This window comes from Dermacentor silvarum, chromosome 10 (assembly GCF_013339745.2).
Source record: "Dermacentor silvarum isolate Dsil-2018 chromosome 10, BIME_Dsil_1.4, whole genome shotgun sequence".
NCBI lineage: Eukaryota > Metazoa > Arthropoda > Arachnida > Ixodida > Ixodidae > Dermacentor > Dermacentor silvarum.
Window position 1 is genome coordinate 82554506 of NC_051163.1, and position 22174 is coordinate 82576679.

Below are 22174 nucleotides of genomic sequence, written 5' to 3' on the forward strand. Positions count from 1 at the left end.
GCGTTCGTCGCAAGTTTTGAGTGCCGACAACGACCTTCAGTTTGTTTAAACTGTGCAGGTTGTTCGGCCTCCAAGGAACCAACTCCAAGCAAAAAATTATTCTACTGCTGAGATTTCTTTTAGACTCCCGTATTTGTAGAAAAATGCTTTATACAATAAGCACGCACGCTTAAAGATTTTCCATGCGTGTCCCAGTCATAATAGTAGACATATTTATTGTCATTGTAATATCCGATATGGTTCCGGCGAAAACAATTTATTTTGCGGAAATGTTATAACCGTACGAACCATCGTGTACGCAACTAAAGTAGAAAGACGAAGGTATGTCCGCAACGCACCACTTCCTTGCTTTCAAATTGCGGATTTTGAGAGCTTCATTTATCGTTCCGCATATAGCTGTGTCGTAATTGGTGATAGCGTAGACGTGGGAAATATTCAATGGCTACAGTGCAACAGGAACGTGCGTTTTATCAGAACTCGTCTGAACTCTGGTGGAATTTACAAAAGTCAGCTGGGCAGCAGGCCGGGACGTGACACTGCTGCATAATGCCTGCTCGCTATTCTCTTGCTGAGTTCCAACTCTGCCCAAGCCTGGACGCCGGTGCCTTCCTCCTGCAGACCGCAAGTGTCAAGCGTCGTCGTTGTCGGCGACGTCACCGCGGCCACTCGTCCCTGTGGAGCTGCGCAGAAACCACACTATTTTAAGCAATGTCTGGGCTGCTGGTCAGCTACTCGTCGCTTTAAATAAACAGCGCGAGCAAAAGTATATCACCAAAGAAAACGGCAATACAACGGGAACATACAATTACACTAAAGAGAAGCTTTACACCCTTTGCGGGACCTGCTGCGGTAGCTTCGTGGCTATGGTGTTGTGCTGCTAAGCACGTGTTCGCGGAATCAAATGCCGGCCGCGGCGGCCTGCATTTCGATGGAGACGAAATGCAAAAACGCCTGTGTCCCGGGTATTGGGGGCACGTTATAAAGATGACCTGGTGGTCGAAATTATTCCAGAGTCCCCCACTATGGTGTGCCTCCTAGTCAAATGGGGGTTTTGGCACGTAATACCTCAGAATTCATTTCAATTCTTTCAAAAATAAAAAACACCCCTTTGGCCTCATGCCGTCCTCAAAGAACAATCGCCATCAACCTTACGCTCAGTTGCTTTGTCTAACACGCAGCGCTCGCTACATTCCAGTGGGCAACGCTCTCACGCTAATGCACACATGTCCTGAATTTACCGGGAGCGCAAAGTTTAAGGAAAGGAACTGCAAGCAAAATATATGAATAATGTTGTTTGGGGACTAGATAAGGTACAAAAGCCACGACGTTTTCCTAGGCTGTACCTAATTTTGTTCCTTAATTCGACGAGAACCGGTGTATTCAGCATGATATGGCCGATGGCAGAACGCTGCCGGGGTTTGTGAGTGCCGGACGCATATTCCTCACGCTCCGCCGGTTTTCACTCCTAACACCGTGACCTCTGCATTCTTTGTAATGTGAGTACCGCCAGTCGCTTGCTCTCATCTCCTCGACTACGGGGATGTCAAATACCTTAGCTTTCCGACTGATTCCTGGCCATTTTCGCCAAGTTTGCATCTTCCTTCCTGGGTACCTCGAGGAAGCATTGGAGGCGAAAAGCCGCAGCATTCGTCTCCGACGCCAGGCCACTGCAGCCCCGGTGGCCCCGCGTCTGTTCAGCGTTCATCGCTCCCACGTTCAACGCATTGTGACTTTCTTCAACGCTTGCCACCATGGCGTCTAAGCCTGATTCTGAAGGTTGGACGCTTGTGAATCGGCGGAAGAACACGCCGTTCGACGAGCCTACAGTCGCCACTATAGCTTCACCTCCCGCCTTCATGGCCACATGGTCATCTTGCGACCGCAAGGAGGCTTTGTCCTGACCACCCTGCGACCTGCCCAACTCATGTCTGCGGTGAGTGCTGCTGCTTTCCTCACCGACAACGAATACAAAGAAACGCAAGTCGAAATACAGGAACAAAAGAACCTGGCTGTCTTTTTGTCCACACGGAACTCTGTAGCCCAAAAACTGCCGCAGCTCACTACTCTCATCATTCAAGCCACCTCCCACTAAGTCTCCATCTATCTGGCACCCCCAGACAATTCCTGCCGTGGAGTTGTACACGCAATCGAAGTCTAGACGACCTCAGCAGAATTAATGGCCAACCTGGACGCTCCGGGTTTCACGATATTGTTGCGCGAAAACGTATATTTACAAGTATTTACAAAATAGGCGAGTAGCACAGGCGTAGCAGCAACCAGCCAAGATGGCGAGGAGCAACCTCTACTTCCTCTTCCTCCGTGCCGGTCTAATGCTGACCTCTGCTTCGGTGCCGGTCTTCTTCTTCTGTCTCGCGTCAATATTGTCTGCCCGGATGATGGGAAAGGCGGAAACAGCTCTGATAACTTTTCTTGGCAATATAATATCATACACCGTGCTCTATTACAGGGCACAATACCGGTGTAAGCCACACTATCCCCGTGTGCAACAATGCACCATCTGCCTTAAACTCGGCCACAGGGCTGACGTTTGCCCGACGCCACAGCATCTTCGCTGCCCCATCTGCGCTGTCGCTGTGCCGGTGCGCAATGCCCCTCACCCATGTGCCCCGAACTGCGCCTACTGCAACGGCGCTCACCCTGCTACAGATCCAGCCTGTCCAAGTATACAGGCAGCAAACAAAGCTGCTTATCAAGCTAGCCGACTCCAGCATGCACCACGCCCACCACCACCACCGTTTACACTAGATGTGGCCGCTTCCAGATCCAACACTCCTCAGTGTCGTTCGCCCAGCCGCTCTAGGAGCAGGACTCCTGACTCATCTCGCCGACGATCCAAATCCAGAACTAAGAGAAGCCACAAGTTGCGCAGCAAGTAGCGACCTCGACCTTCCAGTGCCAATTCTGCGAGAACTGTGGCTCAGAGGCTCCTGTCGGAGACCACAGTGCCTCCACCTCGTGTACGTTGGTCGGCCACTTCAACCACCCCTCTTTCATCCCTGCGTATTCACAACACCTAGCTACTCCAACTAACCCCCCAACATCATCATCTTTGCCTAACCCCACCCCTGTAACTCCGATTTCACAGCCAGCCCCCATGAATATACCAGAGCCTACTGACGCTGGTCCTATGGCTAGCTTAGCGACGCGCATCACCCGGCTTAAGCAGCGCCTTGACACTCTCACCAGATTACTGGAACAACAGACTGTGCATCCGGCCTCTGCGGAGGATCGACTTACATGCCTAGAAGTCGCCATTGCCAAATTGACAGACACTGTAGCCGAACTCATAGCACGCCGACCGAAACGGGTTCGCCGCCTTCCTTTAGCGGGATGCAGCTCAACTTTATCCCGTCAAGTTAGCTCAAGTCGCAGTGATGGCGAAATGTAACGCGCAGGTACCTGCCACACCAAGCGCCTGTTGGGAACTCACGGTGTGGCAATGGAACTGCCGTAGCTTCAGAAAGAAGCGTGGAAGCCTCATACAGTATCTTCAGACACACATTCCTCCACCAGACGTCATATTTCTCCAGGAACCTCGCACTCTTCCTAGTCTATCTGGATATGTAGTATACGCTGCACATAAAGATCCCAATCGGGACCACCTCGTGGCTACGCTAGTCAGGCGGGTACATGCGGTGGTCGACTTTACATTGGATAACCAAGATATTCCACATGACCTGCGTGAGCTTCTTCCCAGCAGCGCCCGCACGCGCAACACACAACCTCTCCGCCTGCTTAATGCCTATAGACGCCCCAAAGTACGCCATGCACGTTTCGACACAACGTTTGAAGTAGCGCAATGTAAAGGTAGAGCTACACTTATCGCGGGTGATTTCAACTCCCCTCATACCACTTGGGGAAATCCTCATGACACACCCAAAGGCCGCAAGCTCTACACTTTGATCCAGCAGCACAACCTCACGCTACTTACTGACCCATTGGTACCAACTCGTCTTGGCACAAGCGTTTCTCGGGAAACATGCCCAGATCTTACCCCTCATCATGGTCGTCATTCCTGCACCTGGCACAACTTTGACTAGTACTTAGGTAGTGACCACTCAATCATTGCTACCCGAATTAATAGAAAAGACTTTGTGGGGGAGGCACGCCAGGTCCGACTAACCGACTGGCCTGCCTTGCGCGCAGCCTCGGCACCACTTCCGCAACCGACACGCTTACCGATTGGGTTCAGACACTGCAAACCCGGCTAGATGTTCACACGCGCACCCTCACCACAACGCCTGATGCACCAGACATAGATGCCCACCTCGTCCACTTAAGGGACGCGCGCCGTAGCTTAACCAAACGATGGCGCCGCCAGCGTCATAACAGGCAGCTGAGGCTGCGCATCGCACAGCCATCTGCTGAGGCTGTTCGTTACTGTGAGAGCCTTAATTACCAGTCAAAACTGGCAATCACTTTGTGATAAACTTCATCGCAATCTCAGTACTGCGCGTACCTGGTCTCTGCTACGCCATCAAATAGAGCCCGGCCAAGCAAAATCAGAGAAATCCGGAAGCATTAAAAACTTCTCCAGGCAACTACCACTCCAGACACCGAATGCCTTGCACAGTTACGACGGCGTTACCTCCCACCACCACACGCGCCACACTACGCGGACTACACGGGTCCTACCAACACACTGGCTTATCTATAACGCGCCTATAACTGCCACTGAACTTCGCGCAGTGCTCACCGACATTCGCCGTAACACATCCCCTGGTCCCTACCGAATCCGGTATTCGTTACTTTATAGCCTCTCTGATTCTGACAACAATAAACTTGCGACTTACTTGAATGAGGTATGGGAATCCGGTACCTTACCAAAAGAGTGGAAGGAGGCCACAGTAGTTCTTATTCTCAAGCCAGGAAAACCCCTCTCCTTAGAGAACATGCGCCCGATTTCTCTCACCTCGTGCCTTGGCTATGTGCTCGAGAAAATTGTGCAGCTCCGCTTACATAAATTTCTTTCTGACACCTACGCGCTTCCCGACACCCTTTATGGTTATCGTGGTGGCATATCTACACAGGACATAATGCTCCGCCTGAAAAACGATGTCATATACTTACCAAGTTCTGCACAATGCCGCGGCGTGTTAGCCACAGTCCTCAAGGCGGCGTTCTATAGCCTCTCCGACGATTTGATTCTTGAACCGTTAGCAGCTACTGGCTGCGGCGCGAAGGTGTATAACTGTCCGAAACTTTCTTCGTGACCGATCTGCCAGCCTTATCATTGGTGATTTCCGCTCCCTATACTGAACCTGTCTCATACCTCGGCACTCCGCAAGGCTCTGTGCTATCTGCACTCCTATTCAACCTTGCCATCACAGGTCTCCCTCCCCTCCACGATCCGATCTCGGATGTTCGTCATGCTCTTTACGCAGACGAGATCACTGTCTGGGTTATGACAGGCTCCCTCGGACACATTGAAACCCAGTTGCAGGAAGCAGCTACCACCATCGAGCAATACGTCCGGCGTGGAGGTCTCACATGTTCCCCTGCCAAGTCGGAGCTACTCCTCGTCACAAAACACGCCCGCGGACAGAAAGACTTGTCTCTTAACATCACATCAGATACGAAACCCGTTCCACGTAAATCGTTCCTAAAGGTGCTTGGTTTCACTTTACAAGCCAACGCCAAAGCAACACATACCCTTCGCTAACTCACCACCCAATGTAACCAAATCATGCATATGATTCGGCGGGTGTCTAACCGCCGACATGGCTTCAAAGTGGCTGATGCCTTACACCTTGTACAGGCCTTGATACACTCACGCCTACTATAGCACCTACCTTATCACATCCTAACTCGCACTGAACGCGCACACATGTCTGCCTATACTACGGAAAGCGCAGAAACTTGCACTTGGCCTTCCTATGCACACGGCTACCCTTAACCTGGAGCGACTTGGGGTGACTAACACTTTAGAGGAACTTATAGAAGCCCATCACGCCGCCCAGCTGACGCGCTTGAGTTCTACACCTGAGGGACGGAATCTCCTTAGTTCACTTGGTTACCCACCCAGCTCTAGTGTCCTTACATCTACGGGCCTTTCCCCAGCAGCGCGTGCAAGCTCACGGTATCTCCTATTCCCCGCCATATGCACCCTACTCGCCATACTGCCCGCCGGGATCATCGGTCGCGTTACTTGCGGCGCGAATATCCCGTGGGCTGCAGCGCTGTTCGTGTTCTCTTCACTGACGCCAGCCCAGCGGATGAACGCGGGGGAATCACGATAGTAGTGGAGTCTGATCTCATGACCGTATTCGCAGCGTCAGAACGTACATTAACCGATGTCTCCCTCCTGGAAAAACGTGCCATTGCTAGGGCAATCCTATCCACCTCTTCTCTCCCTCCTTCTACCCAAATCATATTCTCACAGGCTCCCAGGCAGCTTGTCGGCGTTTTCTTTTCAACACTTTACATCCTACCACCACGTCCATACTCGAGTCCTTCCTATCATCCACCTCACATACTTTTCGGTTGGTCTGGGTGCCTGGGCACCCAGCGATCCCCGGTAATGAGCGCGCTCATGCGCTGGCCCGAGAACTCTCATACCGAGCCGCTGGGGATCACTCTGCCATCATCCGACCGCAACCTTTCTCGTACGCATGCCAACTTGCTGAAATACGCCTAACTCGGCAACACTACCCCTCACCTCATCCTTCCCTTACTCGCCGACAGGCTGTCTGTTGGCGACAACTACAGACGAATACTTTCCCGACGCCCCTTTTCTATTCCAACCTCTAACCCTCCCGTGGTCCAGCTCAATGCCCGCTCTGCGGTGACCGCCCCACCCTACTGCATATGGTCTGGCATTGCCAAGACATTCCCAACATCCCTGCTGTTCCAAACCCCACCCTCACCTCCTGGGAGGAGCGGCTGACCGACACGACGGCGACTGGCCAGCAATGGCTGGTCGACCGTGCCGAGGCGGTGGCTGCTACCAATGGGGCTCCGGCTAAGGCTGGGCTAAGCTGGGCTAGGCTGGGCTAAGGGCTCCACCTTCAAAGCACAACTGGTCTCCACGATGTTGTAATAAAGATTATTCTCGCTCTCCGGTCGACATAATATAGAGTTTGTCAGCAAGGAAGCGTGCACACCGCGTCTCGAACAAGTACAACCCTTTATTCTCTCACTCGGCCTCCCCACTACTCCGTCCCCGTGATCACGATGTCGCTCCATCCAGTGGCGCCATCTCTCGGCTCCGTATCGGTGATGATGATGTCGCTCTGTCCGGTGGCGCCATCTCTCGGCCTTGCGGTGGTTGTCTTCGCCACACAGCCCTTACACGTCTCCCCCCCCCCCCCCGTCGAACGGGAACCCGTCGCGGGCATGTCCAGTCGGGGTTCATAATACGCTGTCAGCTGGTCAGCATGGGCTATCCCGCGACGGCGCCCTGTCGTTGGGTCTGTCAGCATGAAGTCGTTAGCACCGACATTCTTTGTAATCTATAAGGACATGAACGTCTTGGTGCGAGCTTCGATGAAACGCCTGTTGCGGCATTACTTAAAGTATGGCTGTCCAAGAGAACAAGGTCACCTGGTTTCAGGCTAACTGGCCGCCTGTGACGGTCGTAATATGCCTTTTGTTTCGCCTGAGCGACAGTTTGCTGTCTATGAGTAAATTCAAAGGCCTGGGCAAGGCACTGGCGAACTTCTTCGGAAAAGGCATGGTAAGCCGCAGCAGGCGGTTCAACGTTGTCCTTGGTGCCAGGTGGTTCCCATGGAGTGCGCAGCTCTCGACCATAACACAGGAAGGCAGGCATGTAGCCTGTCACAACACTCTCTGCAGTGCGGAGAGCAAAGAATTTCGGGGATGTGAGAGTTCCACTCCCTGTGGTTTGTGCAGTAGGCCCGGAGGCATTCCTTAACTGTACCGTTATGGCGTTCTACCATCTGTCGAGTGGGGCGGTAAGGCACAGTATGACGGTCTTTTATGCCCCATTGCTTCAGGAGGCCCTTCCAAAGCGTACTGACAAATGGGCGCCCGTTGTCGCTGGAAATTGCTACTGGTACTCCATGCCGACAGAAGACTTGCCGCATACAGTCAACAATGTTTGGGCTGGTAGCAGCTCTTAGAGGGAACAATTCAATGAACTTTGTGGACTTGTCAACCACCACCAGCAGATACTGGTGGCGCCGTGGTGTGAGTGGTAACGGTCCAATGACATCTAAACTAAGTTCCTCCATCGGTGCAGTGGCCCACTGCCTGCTCATAAGGCCTGCCGACTTTTGTCGATTTGCCTTGGAGCGCTGGCAAACTTTACAGCATCTGACATATTTAGATACATCTGCTCGTATACCCAGCCATACGAAACGAGAAGAAACACGCTGCAATGTCTTGAAAAAACCCACATGTGCACTCGTGGGGTGGTCATTAGCCAATTTCAGCACCAGAGTCCGCAAGCGCTCTGGTAGCCAAGGCACCTTTTGGTTCCCTCTGTGCTGAACGAGCAACCTAGTAGACTCCAGTTCTGTTGAAGCAGCCAAGTCCTTAATTAGGCGTGATTGTGGGTCATTCTCTGGGAGCGTTGTACCTTGCATGACGCTTTTGAGCTTGGCGAACAGTGGATCACGACCTTGCTCCTCAATCAGGCATTCTATATAGTTGAGGAGAGTCACATCGTCTGGCACAGACAGGGGGGCAAATGTCTCGAATGTAATGTGTTGTTCAGGCTTTTGGACGGTAATCGGGAACAGAGTTTCGGGTAGAGTCTGGCTTGGGTTGTCTGGACAGTTCAAGGGGGCTCTGCTAAGGGCATCTGCTGGAATGTTGGCAAGTCCCCTCCTGTGTTTGATCTTGCAGTTAAGGCCTTGCAGCCTAAGTACCCACCGCTTGACTCTTGGTAATGCTTGTTTGGTCTGAAACATCCATGAGAGAGAAGAATGGTCTCAATGGATTTCGAATTCCGTGAATTGGAGGTACGGCCTGAATTTATCGACTACCCAGACCACTGCCAGACACTCCCATTCCTGAACAGTGTACTTTTATTCTGCCTCGGTGAGGACCCTGCTTATAAATGACACGGGTCTGAGTTCCTAGGGGCTTGCCTGGAGTAGCACAGCAGCTATTCCGATACCACTGGCAGCTGTTTCCACCACAAAGGGCTGGTTGAGGTCAGGCAGGTTCACCACGGCATCATTGGCCAGGGACTGCTTCAGATTCTGGAATGTGCACTCTTGCTGGTTGGTCCACTGCCAGGGTGCATCTTTCTTCAAAAGGCTGGTGAGGGGGTAGGCTGTGAGAGAAAATCGAGGTATGAAGCTTCGATAATACCCCGCCAGGCCAAGGAAAGCTTGCAGTTGTTTGACTGTTGCCGGTTGAGGGTAGTGCAACACAGCAAGCACTTTGCCTTTGTCAGGTCTACACTGCCAAGGTGAAATAATATGTCCAAGGAACCTGAGCGAATAGTGACAGAGTTGGATCTTGTCTGGGTTGATGGTGAGGCCTGTGGTTCCGATGCGCTCTAGTACACATTGATGTGTTCCACGTGGTTGTCCAGAGTGCCTGAATACACCAGGGCGTCGTCGAGGAATTCCATTGCAAATTTATGATTTATGCCATCCACAACTCTGTCCATCAATGTTTGGAAGGTTGCTGGGCCACCTGCCACTCCGAAGGGCATCCTAGTGAATTCGAAGGCGCCCTGGTGGCAGATAAATGTGGTTTTAGGGATATCCTTTTGGCACACTGGGATTTGGAAAAAGCCTTGTGACAGATCAAAACTTGAAAACCATTGTGCCTGACCCAGCTGTGCCAATAGCCAGTCAATCCTGGTCATATGGTAAACAGGCACCCTTGTTCGGCTATTCAGTGGCCGATAATCAATGGCGAGGCTGAAGCCACCAGACTTCTTTGCGACCAAAACAGGAGCACTCGTCCACTGACTGGTACTCGGGCGTATGAGCTCTTCCTCTAGGAGGTCATGGATGCAGTTATCCATAATGGCCTGTTTCTTAGCATTGACAGGGCGAAGTTTGCAACGTACAGGTAGGCTGTCCCCAGTATCAATTCGTTGTTCGGCAAATGTCGTGCGCCCGGGGGTAGTTGTAATAATTGGGCAGAAAGTGTCAAGCACCTGAACCAGACGTGGGTCTACATTCACCTGAGCCGCAAAGCTAGCAGGGTCATTGGCGGTTGAGACCTCAGAGCTGACCATAGGCTCAGGTTGCTCAGCGAAGTTTGGTTGCTCGGCGAAGATTGCTTGCAGGTCATATGATTCTTCGCTGTCTAGGTCCCCCTTAACCTGCTGTTCTCCTTTGACGAAGGGTACCATTCACTGTGGTTCCGTCTCAATTGTCCAACGTCCCAGTGTCATATGGAGCGATATTCCAGTCACCGTCAGGAAGTCCCTCCCGAGTACAATGTCTTTACAGAGGTCAGGCACACATAGGAACCGCTGGCGGCGGGAGCCGGCCGCCCAGTGGATCTTGCATCCGAGCGAGGACGTAGATTGAGACCAGCCCGTGGCCAGGCGGAGCGTGCGTACCTCTCTTTTGTAACTGGCCCTGTGGCTTCAGCGGCCACCATCGCTTGTTGTACCAGAAGGCTGACGCTGGACCCCGTGTCCACGAGCGCCTGGAATGTCGTTGCTCCGATGCGGATGTCGAGAAGGGGTTCCTTTCTGCCAGCAGTGGCCGCAACCAGGAGCGCGCTGTCGTAGATGCCCGCCGACGTAGTATCTACCACTGGATGTTTCCCGAGTACTGATTCTCTGGGCATTCAGCTCGCACGTGCCCCGCCTGATGGCACTGAAAACACCTGGGCGGCGCATTTTGCCTACCCGTGGCGCATTGGCGGGTAACATGGCCGATCCCTCCGCAGCGCTGGCAGTGGACTTGTGTGTTGGGCCGCTGCCAACGAGCGGCCGGTTGCGAGGTGTGGGCGATCAGCTGCGTCAGCGTAAGGACGGTGGGGGCGGGATGAATTTTATCACGAAGATAGGAGGGTTGGACGGCTGCGGGGTGTAGTGGCGAGTGGTACGGCGGAGACATTGTGGCTGACGTAGTGGGGCCCACGGTGGCAGCCGCCGACGTGGGCCGCGGTCCGAGAGCGTTAGCGACTGCCCTGTGTGATTCCTGGAATGCCAAATCCTTTGCGACCGGATTTGTTGTTGGTGGTGGTGGTTTGTACTGCCATTGCCGCCACGCTCTTTCCATCAGTCCGTCCGCCTGCGTCGCGACTCCCTCAATGTTTTAAAGGTTGACCCTTCTGCGAGGTCTTGTAACTGTGGATGCATTTGGCGGAGAACCCGCTGGACCTTTTCCTCTTCTGGTACGGTTTCACCGATGCGGTCATAGTATGCCGATATCACATAAATGAACTCCTTCAGGTTCTCCTGTGGATGCTGGGTGCGTTGTTGAAGCTCTTCCTTCAGGCGGCGCTTCGAATCGATTGAAGCGAACTCCACGCGGAACGCTTGTGTGAACTCTTTCCACGTGGCGAAAACGCCGACAAAGCGCCACCAATTTTTTTTTTCATAAAAGTAGACGTGGCTACCTACTACTACTACATACTACAGAGGAGGGACAGACCCACACCCTAAGGAGCTTCGCCCCTAAAAATTCCGAAAGTTGTGTCCGTAGCGCGGAATCGAACCAGGGACCCCTCGCTTCCGAACGCGCGGCGCTAACCACTATGCCACGAAGCGCACATGGACACACGCACCACAATGACAATAAATATCCAACAATAACGAAAGACTGCGCGTTTCTAACGCATTTGTAGCTAGCTGCGTTACGGCCCGTGTAAGAAGCTGGTGTAAGACGCTGTGGCCTCTCCGCCTTACCCCCGTATTCATAAATGCTCCTTGACTTGAACTTGACTTGCCACCGCCTTGGCCAGCGCGTTCGAAATGCGTTCAGGGCGGTGGCAAGTCAAGTTCAAGTCGAGGAGCGTTTATGAATACGGGGTTTATACTCTCTCAGCAGTCACTGTGATGGCGTCGGCAAATGCGGTGCACGTTCCGGCATGTGTAAACGGCTGCGTAAGACGCTGTGGCCTCTCCCCCTTACTGGAGAGTACTGCACGTTTCTAACGCGTTTGTGCTAGCGTGCCCTTAAGCGGGAGATGGTGCAATTATAATGAAGGGCGCTGTTATAAAATAGGAATGACGTCACATATGGCACGTGTCATTGGTGGAAGTCAATCGTTCGATTTAGTGCGGCGAGACTGGGCGAATTACACGGAAGATTCACGGTTTACCGATGATTCCCTCCGGAGCTTCGCCCACTCATCATCATTCACCCCGTGGATATGCGGTGTTATTTTTTTTCTGTTTTACGCAATTACCTGTGAATCTCGTGACTGGTTTTCCTGGCTTCCTTTGTATTTTGCATAACACCGATCTTAATAGAATAAAGTAGCTCGAGGACAACGCTTGTTCTGTAGCTTCCTGGCTCACTAACATTTGCTCGCGCTGCTAGTTTATTACCAAAATATCGTATGGCTCCACTGCTTCCCTCAAGCAAACATACCTGGAACACACTTCAGTCACGTCCCATTCTGATCGTCACCGACGGCTGTGTTCGTAACGGTAACTACGATGAAAGTATTCACAGGCGCGAGAGTAGGTGCATTGAGGAGATATTTTCAGATGTTGTTTGGACTGAAATCGTTCAATGTTCTTTGCGAAAACAAAAAAAGAAGAAATGTGGAGATTTTCTCTCTCAACATATCTTTTCTGTTCTCTTCTGTATTCTGTTAGCTTGTTTTTCTGTGTGTGTGTGTGATTTCATATAAATAATATCTTCTGTATTTCTTTGTTCTTGCGCATATTTTTATAGTCCAGTGCATGTACTAGTGGCACTAGCAAAGACTGCCTGATAACTTGCTAGAACCTGTAAATGTTGATGAGGTTGCTAGGAACCTCATAAGCCTGGTCAGCTGTGTGCAGCACCTGTAAGAATGTAGACCAAATTAACAAAATCATCATAGGGAAGACATTAGAGGTGCCGAACTGAAACTGCAGAAAGTGGGTTGACAGAATGCAAATATAGGTTAAATAATTAAAAAGCGTCTCGTGAACTTCTGTTGCCTGGAAATGATTACAAATGTACAATGAACAATCATAGCACTGCTGGGAGCTGCAGCAGCCGTTAAATTATTTTCCACGTGAAAGTGGTCGTCTTACCCACGAATGCGCAAATCACAGTTCTGCCAAGCTGGCTGATACAACATGAACAAGAGTATTGAGCACCCGTAGCATAGCCTATTGCCAAGTTTATATGCGCTATTGACAGGTTCTACAGTTGATACGTGGGGTGCAAGCTCTTAGTCGTATTGCAAGGCCATGCACCAAAAATCCATGCGAAAAGATATACCATTTTGAAGATCGTATATATCAAAGCTTGGAATAAACGTCGCCTGATATTTGAATTTGAACATAATTTAGCCAACAATTCGGATAAGCCTCTTAATTACGAGACCTTGCAATAGCCTACTCACTTTGAATTCATAATCGCTCGGCTTCAAGTTCCCAACTGTAACTTGTGCTCTAAGCACGAATAGTCGTAGTTTTGCCCGAAAGGCGAAGCACCGATTGTCACAGCAAATTAGTGGACAGATATACGAAGCAAGATATATGAAACCGGACAGATATATGAAACCGTAACTAGGTTGATCACAGAAGCAGCAATTGAAGTTGGAGGTAAGGCACCAAGGCAACCAGCAGGGAAGCTCTCCCAAGAAACAAAGGACCTAATAAAGAAACGTCAAAACATGAAAATGTCCAACTCAAGAGATCAGATAGAATTCGCTGAACTGTCAAAACTGATCAACAAGAAGAAAGTAAGGGATATACGAAATTATACCGTGGGAATGATTGAGGAAGCCGTAAAATATGGATGCAGCATGAAATCAGTAAGAAGGAAGCTTGGCATAGGACAAGGCAAGGTGTATGCACTGAAAGATAAGCATGGTAATATCGTCAGCAATTTCGATGACATAGTAAAAGCAGCGGAAGAATTCCATACTGACCTGTACAGTTCCCAAAACAGCCAAGCTACTTTCATTCGAAATAGTGATGAACCGGATACAGAAGCTCCTTCTATAACTAGCGATGAAGTTAGAAGGGCCTTGAAAGACATGACCAGGGGAAAAGCTGCTGGAGAATGATGGAATAACAGTAGATTTAATCAAAGATGGAGGAGATATCATGCTTGAAAAGCTTGCGGCCCTTATACGCAATGCCTCAACACTTCAAGTGTACCAGACAGCTGGAAGAACGCCAACATTATACTTATCCATAAGAAGGGAGACATTAAATAATTGAAGAATTACAGACCCATTAGCTTGCTTTCCGCATTGTATAAAATATTCACCAAGATAATTTCCAATAGAATCAGGGCGACACTTGACTTCAGCCAACCAAGAGAACAGGCTGCCTTCAGGAAGGGATATTCTATGATGGATCATATCCATGTCATCAATCAGGTAATCGAGAAATCTGCGGAGTACAATCAACCTCTCTATATGGCTTTCATAGATTATGAAAAGGCATTTGATTCAGTAGAGATACCAGCAGTCATAGAGGCATTGCGTAATCAAGGAGTACAGGAGGCATACGTGAATATCTTCGCAAATATCTACAAGGATTCCACAGCTACCTTGGTTCTCCACAAGAAAAGTAGAAAGTTACCTATCAAGAAAGGGGTCAGGCAAGGAGACACAATCTCTCCAATGCTATTCACTGCATGCTTAGAAGAAGTATTCAAGGTCTTAGACTGGGAAGACTTAGGAGTGAAGATCAACGGCGAATATCTCAGCAACCTTCGGTTTGCAGATGACATTGTCCTATTCAGCAACAATGGAGACGAATTGCAACAAATGATTGAGGACCTTAATCGAGAAAGTATAAGAATTGGGTTCAAGATGAATATACAGAAGACAAAGATAATGTTCAATAACCTGTCAAGAGAACAAGAATTCAAGATCGCCAGTCAGCCTCTAGAGTCTGTAAAGGAGTACGTTTATCTAGGTCAATTACTCACAGGGGACCCTGATCATGAGAAAGAAATTTACAGAAGAATAAAATTGGGTTGGAGTGCATACGGCAGGCATTGCCAAATCCTGACTGGGAGCTTACCACTGTCGTTGAAAAGAAAAGTGTACAATCATTGCATTCTACAAGTGCTAACATATGGGGCAGAAACTTGGAGGTTAACAAAGAAGCTCGAGAACAAGTTAAGGACCGCACAAAGAGCGATGGAACGAAAAATCTTAGGAGTAACGTTAAGAAACAGGAAGAGAGCGGTGTGGATCAGAGAACAAACTGGGATAGCCGATGTTCTAGTTGACATTAAGCGGAAGAAATGGAGCTGGGCAGGCCATGTAATGCGTAGGATGGATAACCGGTGGACCATTAGGGTTACAGAATGGATACCAAGAGAAGGGAAGCGCAGTCGAGGACGGCAGAAAACCAGGTGGGATGATGAAGTTAGGAAATTCGCAGGTGCAAATTGGAGTACGCTAGCGCAAGACAGGGGTAATTGGAGATCGCAGGGAGAGGCCTTCGTCCTGCAGTGGACATAAAATATAGGCTGATGATGATGATACGAAGCAAGGATAGTTGCTTTATAGGTCGTATGAACTTGTAAACATGGGCATACTAACTAAATAACAAGCATGGTGTCACGCGCGCACAAGCAAACATGAACGCATCTCACTGGATTACCGCGGAAACTTGCCGTCAATACGCTGGAGTGAGTAAGCGCGGCGGCAGCAACGAGCTATTTTACCTTCGTGCTGCCGCTCCAATCAACGCCCACTACGCCGCGAATACACAGCACAGAGCAGACACTGTGCCCGCCGCAGATGGCTTTCAAGATAAGCGGCCCGGTCGGGCGCGCGCCGCGTAAGACGCCCCCCCCCCCTCACACACAAACAAACACAGACACACACACACCTTTCCCCCGAAAGCGTGCTGCTCGTGCGATTGCAAGCGGTTTGTTAGGCCAGTCGGAGTAGAATGCGTCCCTCCCCCACTTCCCTACCCTCGCCCCAGAGCGTTGCACGCGCCAGGAAGACGGCGCACTTGCTTCCCGACTCCCTCCCTGGCATGCGCGAGATGGAGTCGCGATCACCTGCTCACCCTTGCACGCTTTCACTCACGCGTACAGCATACGGTGCGCGGTGACAATATTATCGCATTTGGACTTTATGCGGAATCTTACGGCAACAGCAGAAATGCGCCTGGAGTGTCCATATAACTGCTATCTCAATAAAATTAAAAGTTAATCAGTTGATCTTTTTAATTAGCCTCGTGGACACTGCGATTTTTTATGCAAGTTAACGTCTGCCTCTTCAGCTAATACACCCGAACAAAACAACCGTTCCATATGTTCAATGCTCTTTCTAAAAAAATGTTTCATGTAACATAAAACAGCAGTTGAAGGGACAGATAAATCTAATTCATGGGTTACACATGCATAAAGCATGATATACGAGGTCTGTTAGAAAAGTATCCAATCTTTGGCCGAAGAAAAAAAAACTGGCATAACTGGAGCGTTGGAAACCTAATCACCCTGAAAGTAGTCTCCTTGGGTCTCAACAAACTTCTCACAGCGCTGCTGCCATTGTTGGAACCATTTCGAGAAAGCCTCTTTCGGAATGGAGTTTAGCTCAGCTGTCGTTGCAGCCATAATGTCCTCTCTTGTCTGAAATCGCGCTCCTTTCAATGGCCTCTTGATTTTGGGAAACAGCCAGAAGTCGCAGGGAGCCACATCAGGAGAGTAAGGATCCTGTTGAACTACAGGAGTCTGGTTTTTCGCCAAAAAGTCTGAATCAAGTGCGAGGAATGTGCAGGAGCATTGTCGTGATGGATGCACCAATTTCCTGTTGACCACAACTCCGGTCTCTTATGCAGCACAGCATCACGTAGGCGATGGAGGACATCCCTGTAGTACTCTTTGGTGATTGTTTGACCCTGTGGTGCGTACTCGTGGTGTACCACACCGCGGGAGTCAAAGAAATCAGTCAGCATCACTTTGACGTTGCTGCGCACTTGGCGGTCCTTCTTTGGTCTTGGTGACATGGAATGCTTCCACTGAGACAACTGGGATTTGGTTTCCGGGTCGTACCCGTACACCCAAGACTCGTCACCAGTGATTATGGTGTTCATGAAGTCGGGGTCACTGTTTGTGGAATCCAGCCTGTCCTGTGAGACTTCAACACGAAGCTGCTTTTGTTCCACCGTGAGCAGCTACGGCACGAATTTTGCCGCAACTCTCTTCATGGCCAAATCTTCAATCATAATGGAATGTGCGGAAAAAGTGCTCAGGCCCACCTCTTCCGCAATTTCTCGGATAGTCACACGACGGTTCCGCATCACCACAGCGCTCACTTCGGCAATGACCTGGTCATTTCGGCATGGCGATGGCCGACCGGAGCGTGGCTCGCTCTCCACCGATGTGCGGCTGTCTTTAAACCGGTTGTACCACTCCTTAATCTGTGTGCTGCTCATAGCATTGTCACCGAAAGCCATCTGAATCTTCCGAATGGTTTCCACTTGGCTGTCGCCCAGTTTCTTGCAAAATATGATGCAGTAGCGCTGCTCCAGTCGCTCCGTCATTTTCCTTGCAATAAAGAAACCGACGAGAGCCCTGCGCACTACCTCACTCAAACGCTGCGTCCCAGCGACTGACGCTATCGGCAGGCGGGGACAAATTCGCGCATGAGCACAAAGGCTCAAGGTCGCCTGATGCAAGCACGCTTGTTTCATATCCATCAGGTGTTCCAAAAAAATAAGGTCGGATACTTTTGTAACATACCTCGAAATGCGGGGAGTCACGGTAGTAATGGACTCTGATCTCATGACCGTATTCGCAGCCTCAGAACGTACATTAACCGACGTCTCCCTCCTGGAAGAACGCGCAATTGCCAGGGCAATCCTTTCCACCTCTTCTCTCCCTCCTCTACCCCAAATCATATTCTCACAGACTCCCAGGCAGCTTGTCGGCGTTTTCTTTTCAACACTTTACATCCTACTACCACGTCCATACTCGAGTCCTTCCTATCATCCACCTCACATACTTTTCGGTTGGTCTGGGTGCCTGGGCACCCAGCGATCCCCGGTAATGAGCGCGCTCATGCGCTGGCCCGAGAACTCTCATACCGAGCCGCTGGGGATCACTCTGCCATCATCCGACCGCAACCTTTCTCGTACGCATCCCAACTTGCTGAGATACGCCTAACTCGGCAACACTACCCCTCACCTCATCCTTCCCTTACTCGCCGACAGGCTGTCTGTTGGCGACAACTACAGACGAATACTTTCCCGACGCCCCTTTTCTATTCCAACCTCTAACCCTCCCGTGGTCCAGCTCAATGCCCGCACTGTGGTGACCGCCCCACCCTACTGCATATGGTCTGGCTTTGCCAAGACATTCCCCACGTCCCTCCCGTTCCAAACCCCACCCTCACCTCCTGGGAGGAGCGGCTGACCGACGCGACGGCGACTGGCCAGCAATGGCTAGTCGACCGTGCCGAGGCGGTGGCTGCTACCTATGGGGCCCCGGACTAAGCGCTCCACCTTCGAGGCACAACTGATCACGATATTTTAATAAAGTTTATTCTCTCTCTCGAAATCATGAGGCACGCCGTAGAGGGGGATTCGTGAATAATGCTGACTACCTGGGAGTCTTCAACGTGCGCCTAAATCTAATTACATGAGCGTTTTTGCAATTAGTTCCCGTAGAAATGCGGCCGCCGCGACCGGGATCTAAGCCACGACCTCGAACTCAGGTGCATGAGACAGAGGAGAAATACACCACAGTGTGTATGTGTGCGTGTGCGAAAGGGAAAAGACTAAGAACGAGGCTCGAATGAAACATAGCAAGTGTATATAAATTCTCTGACACCTACTGCTTTAAATTGTGTTCGGTGAGGTTTTGATGCCATAAATGAAATGAGTGACACCATGAGGACGCGTTCACAGAGAAATCTGGATGTGGCTATTTTTGACGGCACCATGAAGTTCAAGACTTTAAGTACCGTTATCTTTGAAGCGTGGAGTTCAGTCGCAGTAAGCCATTTTATCTCGACCTACAGCAGAAAACAATATGAAAGCTTTTTTTTTCTTTTTCTATACAATGGGCAAGTATCGCCTGTTCAGACTCTCAGGCGCAGATGATATATGGCCACGCTCAAGGTATATACTACGCAAGAAATGAATAAGACGCCGAGACAATGCGATGAATGGCAAATTGTGTTAGGGTACGTCACGAACAAATCTGGCACAAAAGCAATATTTCGGGCACCGCAAATGCATTCTGCACATCATGACATTGATTCAGAGAGCGTATCTAAGGTAGACAAAGTCAGGAAGTGAAAGAAATATCAAGCTAGCTCACTACTTCTTGCATGAAATACATTTCGTTTTTCTCAGTTATACCCCTCGATAGGTCTGCTATATTTTTGCTGTCACTTTTCCTGAACCACTTTGGCAGAAAGAACACGTTAAAGATATATGCCCGTAGATTTCTCGATCTGTCGGAGTAATTGGAAAATATTGAGTGCCTCCTGCCACTGTGGCTAAACAAACAGCTTTACTTTAAAGTCATTCAATCTTATGTGCGTTACAGTTTGTCAGTCTGGGCTCATACAAGTAACACAGACCTCAATTCTCTGTATTTTTTTTTCAAGAAGTTGTCAACATACCACATTCCGAAATTGCGGCTGCAAATTTCAGTGCACTAAGTATAAGGAGTATGAATGTAAAGCAAACATTAGCCTACCCGTCTGCAGTATAGTCATATCAAGCACTTGGCAGCGGAGGCGACGTGCCGAACAGACGCTTATTTTCTACTTGTTTCACAGGCGCACGAAGCCAAGCGTAGATCAAGGTAGCCGGAAACTTGCGGATAGCTACACGACGGACGCGGCTGCGAAGATCGCTGTGTGAGCCTTCTCTGCTTAACCGCGTGACCATTGTCTTCACCTCCTCCTATTAGACGTACTGTACATGTAGGAGCAGAGATGCGCATGTGATTGAACGCGCCACTCGCGGACGTAGTCGCCAAACGTAGTCACCTGCTCAAAAAGCAACCTTTTGTGGTAAAGCCAAGTTCACGGCTGCGCGTGCACCATGGAGGTTCTATGGCCTGCACTGCCGCCCACCACACCGCCGTCGTCGCGAGCCTCTCTGCGCTGCCGCCCGCCGCGCCACCTGGCCTTCGCGAAACGAAGGAGCAAGCACACTCGGCAGCTGAGCCGTGCCGTATCCAGCATTCAAGAGGAGTGGCTTTTCTGTTTAACACGGATGCATCGGCGGGCAAGATGGCGGACCTATGCGCAACCCTGCTCCCGTGAGGAGCATATACATTAACTGTAGCTCCTGTGAAAAGGACAAAGCAGCTCCCTCGTCAGTCACTTGGCAGCGGAGGTGACGGACCGTACAGACGCTTATTTTCTACTCCTTTCACAGGTTGGAACTCTTGCAACTATGTTGCATTTACTATTTTTTGCAAACTCTCTTCCCGTTGCTTCTGCTGCCAATTGTTGTGTAACTTTTTTTTTACTTGTATAACGTGTTCTTTTCCACCATTGGAACTGAGATGGCTGATTTTAAGCGTGAGATGCGTAAAGAAATCAGGGAGCTGAAGGCCAGCCTATAGCACAAGAACAATTATGCTGAGGACTTTCGAAAACAGTATGCTGATTTGAAGGGAGAGAACGCTGCACTGACAGCGTCAAGGAGACAGATGAATCTTGAACTTGCACCATTCAAGAAGTTGGCAAATGAGAGCTCGATGCGGATCACAGCGCACGATCAGTATTCGAGGCAAAAAAGAAAGCATTGAGATTAAAGGGATTCCTCAGGGCCGAAACGAGAACCTTATCGATGTTCTTGGCAAGGTTGGTGGCGCATTTCTACAAAATTAGAGCACTACGGCTTTCGTGGAGTTCCTGGTGAGCTTCTTAAGTCATATTTAAGACATCGTAAACACTGCGTTGTAATTAATGAACTTCATTCTTCTGTATTAAATAGTACTTCAGGTGTACCACAGGGCAGTGTACTGGGACCGGTTCTATTTATTATTTACATAAATGATATAGTAAACATTAGCAAACATGCTTCTTACGCCATTTACGTAGGTGACACAAGCCTTGTTTCCCAATCGACTAGTTTCGACGAGCTCATACACATCACAAATGTTACACTAGCAAAATTTTTTTGAGTGGACAGAAATAAATGGCCAAGAAATTAACGCTGCCAAAACAAATGCGGTAATATTTATGCGTGCACAGAAGGTTATTGGGCGGATATAACCGTAAAACACTGTTCCGAACAAATGAACAAATAAAAGTTGTAAAAGAGGCAAAAACGTTGGGAGTGACCTTTAGTCAGCATTTAAACTGGAATGTGCACGACGAACGCGTGGCAGGAAAGTTGGCAAGAGCTTGTGGCATGCTATGCAGATTCAGACAGATGTTTTCGACTAAAATTAAATTGATGCTTTATAACGCAATCTCTTCTTCTCATATGGATTACTGCAGCCTTGTGTGGATGGACAAATCTAAGACTAACATTAACATATTGATCATATTGCACAAAAAAGCCATTCGTCATGCCCCACATGACGCTCATACAAGAGTGGCTCATTAAATGTACTCCCAGTACAGCACTCGCACAAATTTAACCTTGTTGTAAAATATAAACATAGTCTACAAAGTGACAACACCAATTTTCTTATGCTACTCATTCCGAAACAGAGATTACTTGTTAATACCCTTTTCCCGAATTAACAATAGCCTACACATGCTGCGCCATTATATGCCTGATTACTTAAATATCCTACAAAAGACAAAACATTGATGTAAACAACATTACCAACCATAAATTGAAGAAATACATTATCCAAGAAAGCAGATAGTTTTGACCATAATTCGCCATCCGACACGAATTGTTTCGTATGATTAATGAACTATAGTGTTCTTTGTGATTATTTTGTTGTGGTCTGTGGTACTTGCCCTGTTTGCATTGTTCATGTAATTATTTGGTATTGTTTGCAGTGCTTACAGGTTGTAATTAGGTTCTTTGCTATCCGTTTTGTCAGGATTGTTTTTTTATCAGTGTTGCGTGCTATATTTCATTTTATTTTTGTAGTCATACCTATGTAATTTATGTTTTATATACTTGAGTAGGAAATAT

General features: G+C 49.4%; 1 protein-coding gene across 1 annotated transcript in view; it reads right to left on the reverse strand.

The window, feature by feature from the left end:
* Positions 1 to 436: 436 nt before the first annotated feature.
* LOC125940881 (uncharacterized) overlaps positions 437 to 22174 on the reverse strand; it is a 98973-nt gene continuing 77235 nt past the window's right edge. The window contains exon 13 of the mRNA XM_049657531.1: positions 437 to 680. Coding sequence (XP_049513488.1) covers positions 629 to 680 — 52 coding nt within the window. The 3' untranslated portion in view covers positions 437 to 628. The remainder of the gene's footprint in view (positions 681 to 22174) is intronic.